The 18,370-nt window shown below is 38.0% G+C and overlaps 1 protein-coding gene across 1 annotated transcript; it reads right to left on the bottom strand.

The window, feature by feature from the left end:
• Positions 1-1,458: 1,458 nt before the first annotated feature.
• lrrc3b (leucine rich repeat containing 3B) lies at positions 1,459-18,076 on the bottom strand. The gene is made up of 2 exons (XM_042436562.1): positions 17,900-18,076; positions 1,459-2,762 (listed from the first exon to the last, which is right to left on the bottom strand). The coding sequence occupies exon 2, from the start codon at positions 2,619-2,621 to the stop codon at positions 1,839-1,841; it is 783 nt and encodes a 260-aa protein (XP_042292496.1). The 5' UTR covers positions 2,622-2,762; positions 17,900-18,076; the 3' UTR covers positions 1,459-1,838.
• Between the last annotated feature and the right edge of the window lie 294 nt (positions 18,077-18,370).

The following is an 18,370-nucleotide window of genomic DNA, read 5'->3' as shown; positions in this document are numbered from 1 at the left end:
TCATCTCCTCAACAATGAAAGCCAGTGCTACACAGGATCCACAAACCTGCCAAGTCATTTTATGATGGCTACAGCCTTAACACAAGTCATCATATTGCTGATAAAAGATAATGCATAATTAATCTTCTTGGATAATTTCCTAGGTAAACTCCATAAAACTTGGAGTTGATTATTCTGCTTATACCATAGCACACCACTTGCTGTGATCAAAATGTAAGTATTTAATTTTAGTAAATTAATTCTAATACATTTTAGTAATATTTGTATTGGCACTATCTTTCTGAACGTTGTAAATAAATGTTACTTTCCTACTCCAACAACTAGGAGAAGCTGTAGCCTGGTAAGAACTAAAATCAGCAGCGCTCCATGTATGACCATTATTTCAGAAGTCTGATGAGGATGCTTAGTCAGAGAAGCTAAGTTACCCTTTGGCCAATCAGAATCCTGTTATCCAGAAGTCCATTACCACCAGAAAAAACAAGATACAGATAAACTGCAAGGGAGGACGAAAATAAAAAATACCCATGCACAGTCAAAATTCTAAGATACCAATTCAAAAAATGTATACGTACAAAATGATAGGATAGTAACTCAAAATTGTGAGATACAAAGTCAGATACTAAGTTACAGGAGAGTTAATCTATGAGTAATAGCCTACAGCTATACTAATTGCTGTTTTGCATTCATTTATCAGTTTTGGGTGGCTTTTACGCTGTTACCTTGCCAGACTTGTGAAACTGAATTGTGGTTGGGAGACCTCTGGTTCTAGAAATAGTTTAGCCTGGCACGTAACTGTAATGTTGACAAACTACAATTTTGACTTACAGTACTATCTCTTTTTATGATTTAAAAAGGAAAACCTTTAAAGTAATTTACTACCTATTAATTTTGACACAGTTCATGTTTAGTTAGTAAATTAAAACCTTCATTTAGTGTCTCCTAATTTTGATTTTTCATAGTTCTTTTTATTTTTATCATTCCTAACTTTTCATCCCTTTTTTTTCCTGGAAGAAATGGACTTCCATACAACTCAGTATTCCCTGTAGCCACGGTTTACAGACATTTACTTTCAGTGAAATCTTGCCTACATGTCTTTCTTGTGAAGGTTTTATCTCAATTTGTTATTTGTCTCTATCAAAGACAGGCCACCGTAGCTCAAGGCAAGCAGGGAGATCCGGTTTCTTTACCCCATTACCCTGTCTGAGGCTTTAATGCTCTAAAATATTAAACAACATTTAGATGAAATTGTCTATTAGATTCTAGGATAGGCATGCCATGGATTCAGAAATACTGAAATTTCTGTGCAGAAATGTAAATTTCACTGATCAGTATAGATACTGTAATTTACATACGATTTTAAGGGGTATGTAAGATGCAGTCAATTTGGCAAGTTAACGTAATGTTACATTTTACTGTAGGCTTTGAGATACCAAAATGAGGGCTCTGGGAAATGGAGTATAGGGTGTCATGTCTTACAAATATACTTTTTATTAGATACTCCAAATTTTCATCTAAAAAAAAGCCATTACCATGTCAATATTTAAACCTGAGATTCAAATTTTCAAAACTCCATAAGCAATTTTTGTAGAAAAGACAATGGTGGTATTAGACTATTAGACCCTGTGGCCTCCCTCCTCATCTCATCTCAGATTCAGTCATGAACAAACCCTGGTAAGGACATACGACAAAATTTCCAAAATACAAAGATTTCTCAGCAGTTCTGATGCTCACATCACCTAAAGGTTTGAAATATTAAACACTAAAAATGCGGGTCCTGTTACATAAACATTTTGGTGTTCATTAGGTTTTTGTGGGATGCAGTCATTATGACACTGCTGTCAGACAACAGTGCTTATGTCGTCAGCCTCGTCAGGTTTCTTGGGCTTGCTGGGGAGAGACTTGAGGTACTCCAGGTGGCGTCGGGCGTCCTCCTGGTTCTGACGAACATAATAGACCACGTATGAAATCACCATGGCGAACCAACCAAACATGGTCACTAGCATAGCATAGTCTGTGGTCCTTTTGGCCAGGTTACAGAGGTCAGTGTCCACTGCCAAGAAGGGTCGTCCCTCTTGGTCAAGAAGTTCTGAGCTCCTGCAGAGAACCCGAGCAGCAGCCTCGTGGTTGTGGGCCATTCCACCAATTGCCTGCTGGAGGGCACAGTCACAATGCCAGGGGTTATCATCAACAATGACACGGGCCTTGAGCCGAGCGAAGGCATCCTTGTGTACGCTAGTGATGCGGTTGTGAGAGAGGTCCAGCACCTGCAATGTTGCCTCTATGCCACTGAAAGCACCTTCTCCCAATGTCTCCACCGCATTGTAAGAAAGGTTGAGCTCCCTCAAAAGTCTGAGTCCATGGAAGGCTTGATCGGGCACAGCGCCTATCTGGTTGTGGTCCAGCCTCAGCAGGACAGTGTCGACTGGGAGGCTGGGAGGGATCTCTTTGAGCCTGGACTGACTGCAAGTGACATTGAGGCCGTGGAGATGGGGGTCGCGTTGGCAGATGCAGCCCTTTGGACACATGCTGGCCGAGGGGAAGCACAGGGCCATGAGGACAAGGCTCTGAAGGAGCAGGCACATGGGGATGGAGCGCGACAGCCACAAGTCCAGCAGAGTCATACTGACCGGCCGTCAGCAGCATCCCGACTGGGGCCACAACACCACCACTGGTCCCTTACACACATCGCATAGTAGCGTCTGGTCGTCACTGTCTGCCCACTGGAGATACTGGAGTGTGAATAGATGCTATCATGCTGAGGCCTGAAACAAGATAAAACAGAAAGTCAACGTGAAAAATGTACCTGCATTTATTCTACTGAGACATTTAATTTGTTGTTCTGTTTGTCATTATCACCATCCTGGGCTCTTCAAATGTAGATACTCAAATCAGCTTGATTTTATCATTGACAATAGAGTTCCACTCCCTAGTTCCAGAAGTAAAAGTCCCATTCATTTTTCCCATAAACAATGTTGCATGACTCACAGATGACACACTTCTACAGCTTGAATCAACATGAAACTCTCACAGTTAAATCATTGGTACAAAAGATGAGTAACTGTGTTAGAAAATGTCTGGTTCTTTGATAAAAACCTGAATGCACAAAACTTCTGACGACAAGATTCACTTCTCATTGGCGATTAAGGAGCATTAATGTCGAGCCCTTTGATTTCTACTGTTACAAAATGTTTTGATAGAGATCTCTCACTTAGAGCTTTAATAAATAGTTATTTGCAAGAGTGACTTGAAGATTAAAGAAGATTAATATCTATCTCAGTTGTATTTTCCTGATCAATCACACACTGCCGGATCAGACTACATGAAGTCAGCCTGATTTTGACACATTTTGTTGTTGGAGACAAATTTCCATTGTCAGGCCTGAATATGAACATCGGGAATGATGAACAGGCCTTGTAGTGTGACATAATCGAAGAACAGCAATGCGGTGTCTGGGATGCCCCACAACACCCCGACAAAAAGTCTTGCATGTCAGAATTTTTTGTATTTTCCTGCCTAGTTTGACATCTGTGACGTGTTCTGTGATGTTGACCAATGGGATGACATGTTCTTGATATGTTAACACATTTGTTACCTCAAGTTCTCTTCGAAGAAGCTCTCTTTTCTTTTTCTTTCTGGAACACAAGACCACTAGCATCACACATAGCACTTCTTTTTATTCTTCTCCTCCTTCTTTTTAATGACGAACTGCAACCGGGTGGAGCATTACCACCACCAACTGTCATATTACATTGTTCTTATATCCTTGTTATCAGTCCTGTGTTCTGTAGATAGGTGAAGACATGGTTTAAAACCAAATTATATAGCACTTCTGTAGCCATGATTGACAGTTTCTTCACTCTCCTCCCTGACGAACTGTGAACTCACACAAGGTCGTGAACAATTGGTTGCAGTCATACTTGTAGTGTTGCCAGTCTCCCAACCAAGACACAGCAAGAATTTATGGCACTATGATTGTATGATTGCCTAATCTGACATGGTGACCATCATGAAAGACAAAAATATTGTGTAGTCTGATCCCAGCATAATACTATTAATTATGGTTACAGTAGATCATAAGATACCATAAAGATGCAATGGCACCACAACATGTGGTCTTTACATGCAATACAAACACTGCAATAGCCTTCATTCCCTCACCCACAGAAAGAAGCACATACTGTACTGTATGCGTTAAACTATTTTCCTGTATTCCCTTCAAGAATTTCAACATAATAATACATGTCCATTATTTTCTTTCATGAAAGCTTTCATAATTACTGTTCCTTGAGCCTGTACTGATATATATATATAAAATATATTTATATATATATACTTTAGCTCTTTTCAAAGAAAAATCCAATGGTGCTTACATTCAGAGTTTGTTTGGAATGAATAGAGGAATAGGGCTGAACAGAGAAATAACCATTTACACTATTAGTTCATCTTGATAAACTGGAAGTGATTAACAGATTTTTCTGAGAGACTTTGAGGAGGATGAAAAGATATACTACATCTAGACTGCAGCTCTCTTTCTGTGCCACATCCCAAGAAATAGAGGCTGTCTCCATCTCTTCCAAGCATCTTTCTTTTATCTGTTCTGGTGCAGAGGTAGCAATAATGTCTAACAACAGCCTATGAGTATGAGAAGAGGCGAGGGATCATCGGTTTTCTGCAGCACAGTGAGGACTGGTGGCAGTTCACAGGCCCACATTGGGCTGTTTATCCAGCTGCTGCTCTGTCACAAGAGGCAAAACCAGCTGTATGGAAACAGGCTTTGTGTTGGAACTGCACTTTGCCTGCACTTTGTTTATGGGAGACCTGATCTTCTGTCATTGTCCTCATTATTATTGTTCATTAAAACCACCTCATAAATTACCTCAGCTCTACTGTTGTGTTTATCAGGAAGAGTCACAGCCCAGTGACAATTCAAATACAGGTGTAAAGCAATTTGGTTAAGGTTCTGATGCTTGTTTTTTATCAAAACTATTGGGTCTTTTTGTGACGGCTGCTTCTGGTTTATAATGCTGTTTTCTTGTATTTGCATACAGTACATCATAATGACCTTTCCTTAGAAGTTACGTCAGCTGCAGTGTATTGAATCATATTGTGATATTATAAAATATATTATTATATTATCACATACAAAATAGAAACAACACTAAAAGTTTACAGATCTGCTAGCAGCTCTGTGAGGCTGCACTTAAACGCAGTGGTGCTTAAAGTTATATTCAGAACCCGTTTTTTATACTGTTTATGGTCAGCATTTCAGTAATTATCTCCCAATATAGTAGTTTTTATTGTTAGTGGTTGAGTCCACCATTCTAATCCAGGGTTCAAATTGCCTTCACACACATGAAGGATTCACAGGAAATGATGCAGCATTTAACCCAATATTCTTCTATTTCATTTTAGTTTACTGATAATAGCCTCATTGTTTACTCTTCACTGTCTTTACATTGTGTCAGAGCCGTATTAAGTTTCTGCTAAAACAAATGAAACATCTAACTGCCGCTGCTTCACATGAAAAGCACTCAACTGGCAAAACACAGGTCGCTTTTGTTTTAGAGCAGTCGCAGGAAAGTCAATGTTTGTAGCTGAGGGTAGTTAAAAAAGTCATTTTCTGCATTTTTTGTCAGTAGATCACTTGAAAGTTTTGTGAGGGAATAATGAAACAAGAGGGAACAGTAACAGTTTTATTATTGACTGACTTCTTTATTAAATCAATATGAGTCTATTTTGCTGCACTGTCAACGGATACACCAGTTGCTGTTGCTGTTACCATGGTAACCACCGGTGACTCAGAATCAAATGAGACTGAAATCTTAAGGATTCTAACTTTAAAGCTAAATGCTAACATCCACATGCTACCATGATCCAAACAACAATGTTAATGGGGATGCTAATACTAATGTCTATCATCAGGTATCATGTTTACTATGTTCTCATGCTAATGCTAGCACTAAACACAAAGTACAAATGAGACTGATGGGAAAGTCATTAGTTTGCGGGTGTATAAAACAAACTATTGGACAAAATGAAATTTTGACATGATAGGGGCACAAATGAAAAGTTCAGGGATCACCAATGTCATTAAAAGTCATTGTGAGGGGAACATTAATGTCCAGATTTATTGTCAGGCTATTCAACAATTGTCAAGACATTTCACTCCAAACCACAAATGTCAATCTCAAGGTGGTGCTAAAAGAAAAGTCACCATAGTCATTAGGATACATCAAGTGGGAACCATGAATGTCTGTACAAAAATATTATGCCAATCCATCAAGTAGACATTGAGATATTTATAACTTGAGATAGTGAAAACTTTTTCTTTGATTTGTCCTCAAAGGAAAAATTGGGGGAGCACTGGGACCATGAATGTCTGTACAACATTTCATGGTAATTCATCCAATATGGAGTCTGGACCAAAGTGGTGGACGGACTGACATTGTGATCCCTAGAGCCACACAGCCAGCATGGCTAAAAAAAAATATTGTGCTGTCAAATAGAATTTGGAGTCATTAGCTTGAAAGGCCTTTCAGATGTCATGAATATGCTGCTATGAGAAGTCTTATTCTGTCTGTTTAACCAAAAGCCCTGTTCTAGAATGAGGTCCTGAAAGGCTCAAGGCTTGTAGACATCAGGCCCTGTAACAACATCTAATTTAAGACCTTTATTATTTTAGTGACATTGTACTCCAGATATGCATATTCCTAAGAATGTAGTAAGAAAAAAGTATCTGTCCTCTTGTCAACAAATCTCATGTGCAGATCCAGTAACAAGTATTGTGTGTATATCCAAAATATCCAAAGCTTATTCCTCTGTGTCATAGAGCTCCATTGTTGTCCAATAACTATTAAAAACGTGTCAAAACAATAAAACACATTGTTGCACTAGTGAACCAAACGTGGATTAATCCACCGTTGAAAATAGTCCCCAACAAATGTACTATTTCCTCCTGTTTGAGTAATGTCTGCTTAAAATTACAGTGCCCAGTTGTTTTAGGAAATTACTGATCCTTTTTTCAAAATTAAACTATATATATTTGTGAGCTGTTTTGAGGATTGATATTGTCACTAGAAAAGATTGTGCTTGGGGTTAAGTGCCACTTGCTAATTATTTTCTATTGTGCTCACATGATGCATATTCTAAATAATGTTGTGTTCAGTTGTGTGATTATGATGTCAAATTACCTCAAACTAATTGACACAGAGAAAACTTGGGGACAGGTAGTACTTAGGGTATGTTCATTGTCATAGTATATACACACACACACACACACATACATACATATGTTTTCAGAATGATACACGAATGGTCATTGGATAATAAATAAAATGCAAATCTTGGGTAGTAACAAGCAACATCTGAGATTTGCAATTTTACAACCTAAAATCAAGCTACAAAACACCTTTGTTGTTTTGTCTATGCCCTACTTTCTCTTCAGCCTCTCTACTGTGCACTTTGAAATACAGCAGAAATGCTAACTAAATTATTTTGAAAGGCAATTTGAGTAATTCAATGGAGGTGAAAAATGTCACAGTCAGAGAGAAATCTTTACTGTCCGTTTATATAAACATTCAATTTCTGACCTTGACAATGTAATCTAAAAAGCAATGCAAGAAATCAAAAGTTTACCTGAAAGATTCAAGAACCAACTGACAATGTGAATTGGGAAAATGGTCTTTTAGACAGATTATTTAACATATCATCTACATGCACTCAGAGAATGGAGATGGGAACTGAGCACAGAACCTTCTTATGTGATAGATGCCTCAGTTGGCTCAGTGGTCAAAGCTTAGACCACCAATCCTTTTCTTGCACTAATTCACATGTCAAACAGCATGTTTTTATGTTGTGACTTGTTTAAGGTCCAAATATAGGTAGTTTTATTACATACAGGCTTGTAAGAGCTAATATTCAATTGCTATAACCACCACATATGTATAATGTAAGCTGATTTCAAATCTCACAGGATATTGTGAAAATGTATCCAGCAGAATTTTTAGTTTAGAGCTACTGACATTTTCTGCACAGACTGGGTACAAAGAGGCAAATGTCATAAATATTAATGTGGCCTTAAATGCTCTGTTCTAAAGGGGTGAGTCTATGTACAGAGGACAAATGTTGCTATAGGCTTATATCGCTCTGTCTTCCCATTAAGATTCCCTCCAAATCTTAAAGGCCTATGACACATAAAAATACTCTGCTCGGAATAATTATTTGTGAATTAGAAATAGTTTCAGTGACTCCCTCTGAAAATCACCAATAATCATTTCTACATTGCTGTTCACATACAGGATAAATAAGTTAAATCCATTGTCCATTGTTAGCCAGCTTTAAAAGTGTTAGTAGGGTTTTTTTCGCTTTGGGAAGAGCTATGTGTAGCTGTTTTGCCCTGCTACCTTTAAACTCAGCTACGCTAATCATGTCTCCTGCTGTGTACATGCAGGCCACTGGGTGGCAGCAGAAGCTACTTGTGAAAACAACTTTAAGCTATTAGGTTGATATGTTGAACTTGTTGGAAAGAGTTGCTTAATTTCACATCCAGCAGTTACGGAGCAACATTATCATTCATTTTGAGTCATGTTTCTGTCCACCTGGTGAATGCCACCTGGTGAATGAGTCCAATATGTACTTTCTTTTAGCTCTGGTTTCGCTCTCTACAAACTCCTGAGGGAAATACCTAACTGCTAAATGCTCCACTATGTTTACCAGCTAGTCACTAACTATGTCTGTTTGCCATTTGGTCCTGAGCAGGTAGTGTACAGTGGAGCTTTAGAGCTTTTTCTCTGAAAACAGCTGCCTGCTGCAGACGAAAATGACGCTATGAGAACGCTGAGAGTGAACCAAAACAGTGACAAAAAGTTTAAACTTGCTATAAAGCTCTGTAAAGCCGAGAGGAGCTGCAGGATTGTTGATTCTCCCTAGGTTTATCACTATGAGTAACGCGTCTCACATTACACATCGTGTAACACTATTATTAAGATATAGACATGATATGATATCCATCTTCTCATCTCACTCTGGGAAAGCAAGCAAACAAGCATATTTCCGAAAAGAATATTCCTTTTAAACATTCTGTTTACCATGTTTTCCTGACAAGCAACCTCTTGTGGTCACTTGAAAAATTACTGTCTCTGAGGAGCAAAGGCAGAAGTAGCTTGATGTAAAAATCGTTAATGCTTTATTTTACAGGTCCATTAATTTTATATTGATGTCCTGGAATTTATTAGAGTAACTTGCAGGTACTTAATTTTTAATTAAATTTTTTTGACATTTTACAGAGAAGGTGGTGCAATTTGGCACAAATTATAAGAAAAAACAAAAAACTGGCTTAGTTGGTAAGTACCCACTCATTATATCTGGGTTTATATGTAGTTGATAATTTGCAAAAAGTCATAATAAATTAGACTCTTGACAATTATTTAACTGACAGAAAATACTTAGTTTTCAGTGTGTAGTGTTGTGTATCAAACAATATATTAGCATTTTAGTTTTTTCAAAAATTTCCTAAAAGTAGCTAGTATGTAACTGTTAATTCTTACATAACATAATGTGGTAGCATACAGGAAATGTGCTCATTATAGAGTCTTTAAGAAACAACATAATATGCTAATATGTAGTTTGACAGTCAGTCAGTCAGTTTGACTACACACTTTTTTCATTTTTTCTTGCAATTTGTACCAAATTGCACTCTCTGTAGAATGTCCTAATAATTAACCATTAAATACCTGCAACCTACTACATTTTCAGGAAATAAGTCAGATTTCTTCCAACAATGACTGCAGTAGTTCCCTAAACTTAACCATGTAGTACAAGTTGCCTACACTTAACCCATATTCATTGTTTTCGCAATAGTCATGTGGAAGGCATTAAATGGCCTATGGTGTCATTTAGGTATGGGTTCTCCTTACAGTCTACTTCACGACATACAGTATGTGCATAAAAAGTCCAACAACCTGCTGTGGAACAGGAAGGATGCAGCTGGGGATACTTCAAAACCCTCACAGTGTGATGGGGTGTGACCTCCAGAACTTCTGTTCCCTTTATCCTATCACTCTGCATTTGATATTAGACATTAAAAATACTGGGCTGTGCTGACAGAGAGACGTCCTTCTTGATTTGAGACAGAGCACGGTCTGTTCTCTCCTTTTACTCCTCTTGAGGCACAATTGCATAACCTTCTGAACTACATCTCATTTCATCTACGGACTAAAACTTCAGCTGAATTTAAGATCCACATTTCACTATCATCAAGCATTTATTTAAGCCCCAAACTGAATACTACAGGGTTACCAGTGGATTGCTTACAAGTAGGGATTTTTATAATACTCTGAAATTGAAAGTTTTTGGAAGGTAGGAAGAAATTGGTGTTCCTACACAGATTTTTTAGCATTGTGTGCAACTGAGATACCTCCTGTGTCAGGTCAGAGGCTGTCGAGCGACGCCTCCTCAAGAGTTCAATTTATCTTGCCAGTAGCTCAAGGATTTTTGGCCTGGGTTATGAAACCTCCCACTACAATTCATTGATTATGTACCAGTCAATTAAGGTGCCTAATGATTCAAGGCTGGCATGGGAAAAATAATTAAATGTCACATTTGCTGAGACAGAACAATGCTGCTGAGAGCAATCAAAAAATTTATCAAAGAAGTCAGAACTTTTTCTTATTTTTACTGGATGCTATCAGTGCTAGACAGACTGTGACTTAAAGATGCTACAGACTGTTGGAGGTGTGAAACAGTCCCTTGGGACTCCTATACATGCATTCTAGGAAAGTCTTTTAATGTAAGAGTTTTGGCAGCAGATGCACGGTAGAGATAACATGGATGCATGGGTGGAATAATGACTGTTCATTTTAGCCAAGTAAGCATTGATTTGAGGGTCAAAAGACATCTGAATGTCCAAGTTAAATCTGGGCTAAAGTTGCATCAAATGAACTAGTTCATATGATGTGTCATCTGGGCAAAATGTTTCTACGTCTTCCAAATGACCACACTTGAAGGCAGGGTGGAAAGCCTCCTGTTTAACTTCCTCTTGGCTGGATCACACTACCTTCCTCATCTCCCTCAAGAACTACATCTTTTCTGATTCTTTGTAGTCTCAACGCAATGAATTGTTCAAATGGGAATAACAGCACAGACTTTGGGACAGTTTCTTCTTGAAGGCATTCATGGTGTTGCACTTAGTTGTAAACACTGATAATGACAGAGGTAGTTGTGTGAGGAATGAAAAAAGAGATTGAGAAAGAAGTTAGAACCCTGCCAAATTTCACACCTGGGGCCAGTTGCATAAACTTAGTTTAAGACTTATCTTGGCTTTAGTCTGGTCTTCGATTGTCAGGTTAGACTAGTCTAATTAAGCCTGTCTGTTGCATAAATATTAAGACTGAATTAATTGAAGGTAGGAAAATTAGCCACCTCTCCCCCTGGCTAAGCGTGAGGAGAGAGCTGTGTTGCTATGGCAACAATCTGTTAGAATGTCAGAAGACACAAAGACACAGTTATATTGATTTTTGCTACAAAAAAGGACAACAGAGGAGCAAATTTTACATTGGTGAGAGTGCTTTCTTAAGACACAGTGCTTGCTCCGTACTGAAGATGGCAAATGCTTGGTTTTTGGAAAGAGCCCCAAGAGAGAGAATCTTCAGGGATAGAAACAACCCATTAGAGAGAGACAATGAAGTGGCTACTAAAAGTTATTACAAGCAACCATCTGACACTGAGAAGTTGCTTGCCTCATGGTAAAGACAGTTCAACTTTGGAACGATATTTAGCCCTTTTCCCAGTATACTATCATGACATGTTTGGTATCAACGGATTCATATGATACCACTGGCTTCACACTAGCTTAAAAACTGAGCCTGCGATGGACTTCAAAAGACAGTATTGTTAATGCCTACCAGTAGGCTGCAGTTTAATTTTTTCAGCAGGTTTAAATGTGTCGATCATCTGCTGCTAAGTGTCTCTGTTGCATCCGCCATTTTTTCTCTTCTGTGAGGTGTCTTATTTCACCTGTAATGCATTGCGCAACAGGCTATCTAAGTCAGTCTTACATTAGTCACTCATAGGGAAGCTTTAAGCAACAGGTAAATTTAAGTCTCTATAGCAAGTCTGACTTATAGTTATAATTGAGTCAAAGACTAGGTCTATCTTTATGCAACTGGCCCCTGGCCAACTGGGTTTCAGTTAGAACTTGTTAGATAATCATGTTCTTCGTTTGAAGCATACTGGTGCCTTAACCAGCATTTCAAGTAATATATTTGAATGTGAAGCATGCCTAGCTTGAAATACAGTCAGTAAAATGCTGTTGTATGTAACCTTGACAGTAGGGCTGCAACTAATGATTATCTTCATTATCGATTCATCTGTTGTTTATTTTCTCGATTAACTGATTAGTTGTTTGGTCCATAAAATGTGTGAAAATGGTAAAAAATGAAGATCATCCTCAAATGTCTTGTCTTTTTTCCCAACCGACAGTTAAAAACCCAAAGATATTCAGTTTACTGTCAAAGACTAAAGAAACCAGAAAATATTCACATTTGTTTTTTAATGATTTAGCCACTACAATATACATAAATAAACTACAATACAAATAATTTAATACTTCCTTCCTCGCTGTTACATTTTCTTATATTTGGAGTGCCTGGATTGCCTTCTTGTTTGAAGCACCCCACTTTTCCCCTTGTTCCAAGAGCACCCAACACATTTTTGATCTACATTGATTATATATATATTGATATATATATATTTTCCCTCTTTTCTGATTAATTTAATAGTTGGCAACTAATTGATTAATCAACTAATCATTACATTTCTATTTGACAGTGGTGGAAATATAGGCAAGTGCAGCTGCACTTGGGCCAATTTTCACGAGGGCTTGTACAGGTATAGCTTCTGAGGCCCCTACTCTCTCCATGTGCTAATAGCTTAAATTGATCCAGTCTACTTTAATGTGGTTTAATCAAAGGAGTTTATATACCTTCAAATAACCAAACTCATTACAGTCTTGTTACAATTACATGCCATTAGTCAATTTTCTTCTTAGCATATTAACAAATGAACTGTCCAATGTCTACATATTTTATCCTATGGCAATGTTACCCCTCATCCAGTCAAGTTACAAGCTAACAGTGTTTGTGAAAAGGTGATCATGATTGTGCATACATCTCAGGTGAGTGGGGCTGTGAAAACATCTTGCACTTTAGCCTGTCATTTGTAGATGAGGCCCCTGAACCTAGACAACCTACATTATTCAAACAAAGTTTCAACCTAGACATCTAAATGTCTTTAAACCAAATCAGTGCTTTGTGGGAGGTGATCTTTAAGTTGTAGTTGAATCCAGGATATCTGACTGGTTGAAGCAATATCTTCAAATTGTCCTAAAGACACATCAGAAAAGATGACATTATCTGTTTAGAGTCTTGTTGAGAAAAGTGACTGAATGTGTATTTCCAGAGAGAAGCTGGAAAGGATTCCCATTTTTTAATATAGTCAGCATCTGGAGGCAGCATCTAGTGGCCATTAGAGGAACTGCAGCTTAGTCAATATCAATATTACCACCTAACAGCTACTTTTGCAATATTGCTATTTTGTAAGACACTCACAACTCGCTAACCTAATATGAAAGATACAAAGTGCAATATAGCTTTCGCACACTGAAATGACTTTATTATTATTACTGTGACTTTATTAGGAGCAAACGATGCCTTTTGCTTGTAGCTTCTTCAGGTTCGCTCAGCAAAATTGCAGTTAATTTTGATTTTCACCTAAGATGTTCCTGCGGCCGATCAGCACTTGATTGAAAATAGTGACTGTGCATGGGGAGTTCTGTTCATTGCAATATGGCTTTATTAGCAGGATTACAGGATTACTGAGTCAAATTGTCAGCTTGGAAACACAATGACCAGTTCAATGCTGTGCTGTGGAGCATCAAGAAAATATAAACATGATAAAAATGAGACCAATACACAGGGTGGATTCATCCACAGAATTCATCCCTACATTCTGCCACTGGGACTGATATAGCTCTACTCTTAAAGGAGGCAAATTTGAGGAAAATTGGTTGGAAAATTGCCTGCAATCAGTATGTTTGTGCTTTTCCTGAGATGGGAGGAGCTCACAATCAAAGAATCATTAGCCTGCTGGTGTGAAGCACTTACTGTCCCCTGGCTCGGCACAGTTTGGGTTTTTTTTCCCCAGCAGGATGGATTGCAAAGCACAACTGTCAGGGCTGACATATTACAACCACCACACCTCACAGCAAAGTTGCTTCACTGCTATTACAGGTTAGGTTGTGAAAGGTCAGATCACCTCACCTGTGAGAATAAGGGATTACATGTTGTCCATCAGCTAACAGGCTAAAATATTTGATGTCTCTGACTCCACTGCTCCAGTGTTTACTGGTGGGTTGCATGTGGACATGGTGTTGCAGCATTAAAAAGAAATACACTGAAAACATTCAATTTTTAAAGATCACAATCAGTTAATATGATATTTTGATGTATATCTTGCTGGTCAACCCATAAACTGCATTAATCAAGATGGGATCACTGAAGATAATCTCAGGGGTTTGGGAATTAAAGCTGCACTAATCAATATTTCCATATTGACAAAAGGTCAAATGATTATATGTTATGTTGGTTGTCCTTTGACAGGTCTACAGAGACTTATCACTAACTCTGTAGTTCCACTCAGCTGTACAGAGCATTTTAGCCGCTTTCAGCTCATTGTTTTGTTTTGTTTTTACGGCCCACAACCTAACTTTCATCTGCTTTGTTTTCAACAGCAGCAGGCAGCTATTTTCAGCAAAAAAAGCTCTGATTAACCCACAATGCACAATGTGCCCAGTACCAAATGGCAGAAAGACCATGTTAGCAACTAGCTGTTAAAAAGAGAAAGAGGCGAGTGATTACTGGACTTAGATTCATCAGGTGGACTTCAAATGAACGCCAATGTTGCTCCATGTCTACCAAATGGTACAGACATGGTGATGATATGTCAGTGTTGCAATAACATCTTATTCTGCTGCCCCCAAGTGGCCAAAATATTAACAACAAAATAATTAATGCAGCTTTACAAAGCATACGCACATTTCAACAGATAGGATAACATACATACAAATAAAAGTAGAGATTGGGAGCACTAAAAATAATCTAGAGTTTGTGAATGAATTAAAAATGATTAATAGAGCTGCAACAATTAGACCATTAATCAACTAGTTGCCAACCATTAAATTAATTGCCACCTATTTAGATAATAAATTAATCGTTTTGAGTCATTTTTTAAGAAGAAAATTTACAAGTTCTCTGGTTCCAGCTTCTCAAATGTGAATATTTTCTGGTTTCTTTAGTCCTCTATGACAGTAAACTGAATATCTTTGGTTATGGACAGTTGGTCAAGACAAAAGAAGACATTTGATTTCCTATGTAAATAGTTGATAAATAATCCGTACTGGCACAGTGGTAGATATTGATCACATCATACATAATCAATGTATTCAATACTTAGATAACATATAACCACTTTGGCCTCATTAAAATACCCTCAGCAGCATTGTTTACCTTTTGTTGGAGTCTGTTGAGACCACGCAGACCTCTGTTAATACCATTATTATTATCATTGTTATTACCCAGTCAGTTGGGTTTTTAAAGGCTCATAAGAGTGCAAGTACATAGTGATACATTTTACCTGAAGTTGCAAATAATGTTTTATGCCATTATTTGGAATCTACATTCTGACCATTTTCATGCAAAAATTAAAATTAAATATATCAAGAAACACCCCAAAACAATGAGCCTGAGACAACACTGACATCATGTCCTCATTTAGGGGAATATAAGGACGTTTGGACCCTTTGTATCATTTAATAGATTTCTGATTCAAATAAGGAAACATCAAATCAATGAATGGGTAAAAAAGAATAGTTGGCACCTGGCACAATACTCATATACTCATAATACTAGGGCATTGAACACATTTCAGGTAGCACCAAAAACTATGTGGTTTGACACCTAACACTAGCCCTATTATGGACTTCTATTTCTACCAGAATTTTATTCCTGGAAGCTTGGAGAAGGTTTTGAATGAATTTGGACCTTCATTTTGGGAAATTAAATTTACAGAAGGTATGATTAAACATGTAATTTGAATAAATAAAATACAATAAGCACAATGACCTCCGTATTTCTAAAATTCTGGTTGTTGATTTTTTTTTAATCATTCAATGCCAAAACTCTGCACTGAAAGACAAACAAACAAACAAACAAACAAACAACAACAAAACAAAACAAAACAAACAAACAAACAAACAAAAAACCAGTGCATTCATGTACTGTCTAATCCACATGAATATTGGGAGTTAAAGCCATTTATGGACAATCGGTGCAACACAAGTAGATCTGAAAAGATCTAATGATTAATTTGATAAATCGATCAACAGCTAATTAATCACCACCTTTTGATAACCGATTAATCATTAAGTCATTCTCTGGTGTCAGCTTTTCAAATGTGAACATTTGCAGATGTTCTGTTTTGTAGCACTGTAAATGTAATTTCACATAATCATTTTAATGTTTTAGAATAGGTCCCTCTATTACTCCAACAATGTTTCCTCACCAACATACAACGCCAGGGTCCATAAGAAAAAGGAGACATTTCCAAAACTTACAAAAATGTGCTGAATGCTCACTGACGTCGTCAAATGAAATAACAATTCATGCACGGAGATCTATAATATCTAAACAGGACAGATTTTGTAAGAGGTTAACTAACCGGTTTCTCTTTTCAAATGAGACAGGATGGGGTTACCTCGTCCGTCAGGAGTGTGGTTACCGCCTTGTGAATGTGACAGACTGCTCAGAATAATCAGATGAACAAACAGAAGACCTTCTGACCGGGATGCACCTGAAGTCAGCATGAGGATCCAGCTGTTGCCTCACATGTGGAAAACCTCCCTGCATTTACACAACTATTTCACTGCCGCATGCATTTATTAAAATCATTTAAAGCATCGTTATCATATGACAGACCGGGCTTTGCAAACACAGCCTGTCGTTTCTACGACCTCAACAAACAACAGCACAAAACTAACAATTAGCTTCACAAACAAACGTAATGTTATCAGCATTTCCAGTCCAGTAAACCTGAGGTTGCCTCAACTGTGGCCCCGATACGTCTCATAAATGGAAAGAACGTCACGCAAAACGCCATGAAATAATTTAATAATTTGAAATATAAATCCTTACTGGCAAAAAATGACCAAGTCTTTTATAAAATTACACCGAGATTCTGAATCTATAGGCGCAGCATTTCAATTCGGCACACAGAGAACACACCCATCAACAATACTTTTAATAACATTTCAACTTTGGCTCCCACCGGCCGCTGCCGCCCTCTGCGGTGCATGTTGCTGGGAGAAGATCGCAGGAAACTGCAGATGAAGCAGGTATAAAGTTGAATATTTAGAAAGAACAAAGAGCTGCTTGTGTGTTTTTTATACGCCGAATTACTGCGCGGCTTTCATGCACATGAAAAACACATTGGCTCTTATCCGATGTGTTGTGTCATTTTGATAAAAACCAAAGAAACAATACTTTACATCTTTCTAAATGGCGTCTGGTAGGACGTGATCTGTGAAAACATCACGCATCAGCCTTCCTGAGCTGCCGACACCAAATCAAAGCTTAATTGTCTGATTGCGAGGAAACACACAATGCAAAACACCAAATACAAGTCTGCATATGTAAACTACCGGTATGTTAACGATATATGAAATAAAGCCAATTCCTCCGTGCAAAAAAAAAGAGAAATGAAGAGAGGCAGCGAGCATAGCAGAGGACGGGCAGCATAAACATACAGCAGCGACAGGCTTGGGCGCAACAGGCGACACAAGTCTCCTCACCTGCAGACTGAAGTGAAAATGTTCACATCACATGAAGCTGCTCCGACGGGCTGTGAGGGCAGCCTGCCTGCCTGCTGTAGTATCCGCTCACAGGTTGACAAGTCGCAGTGTGAATTCACATCTTTACCTTTCAGGATAAACCTGCACAGGAGTGAATGAGGAGAAAGGGAGGGGTTCTCTATATGAAGTCACTGTGTAACAACAACACCACATCCGGCCTCAGCTTTCAGTGTAAAACCATATGATGTAGGTAGGTAGTATTATGTAACGTTAAAGATAAACTCAGTTATTATTAAGGGCGAATGGTCACAAGACATATTTGTCTCTGGATAATACATTTAATTGTATTTTTTCATCTCTCAAAATGTCAAAATGTTTTATCTCAGTGTTCTTTTTTTCTCTATATCAACTAAACAAACAGCTGGACATTTACAGACTGCAGAAGAGACAGAAAACCACTTCAAATCCATC

The sequence above is a fragment of the Thunnus maccoyii genome, chromosome 15 (assembly GCF_910596095.1).
Source record: "Thunnus maccoyii chromosome 15, fThuMac1.1, whole genome shotgun sequence".
NCBI lineage: Eukaryota > Metazoa > Chordata > Actinopteri > Scombriformes > Scombridae > Thunnus > Thunnus maccoyii.
The sequence above is the reverse complement of the archived record's forward strand: the minus strand, read 5'-3'. Positions and strand labels throughout refer to the sequence as shown.

What these genes read in the sequence shown, in the direction of transcription:
- lrrc3b (XM_042436562.1), bottom strand. Translation starts at nt 2,621, where the DNA reads ATGACTCTGCTGGACTTGTGGCTGTCGCGCTCCATCCCCATGTGCCTG.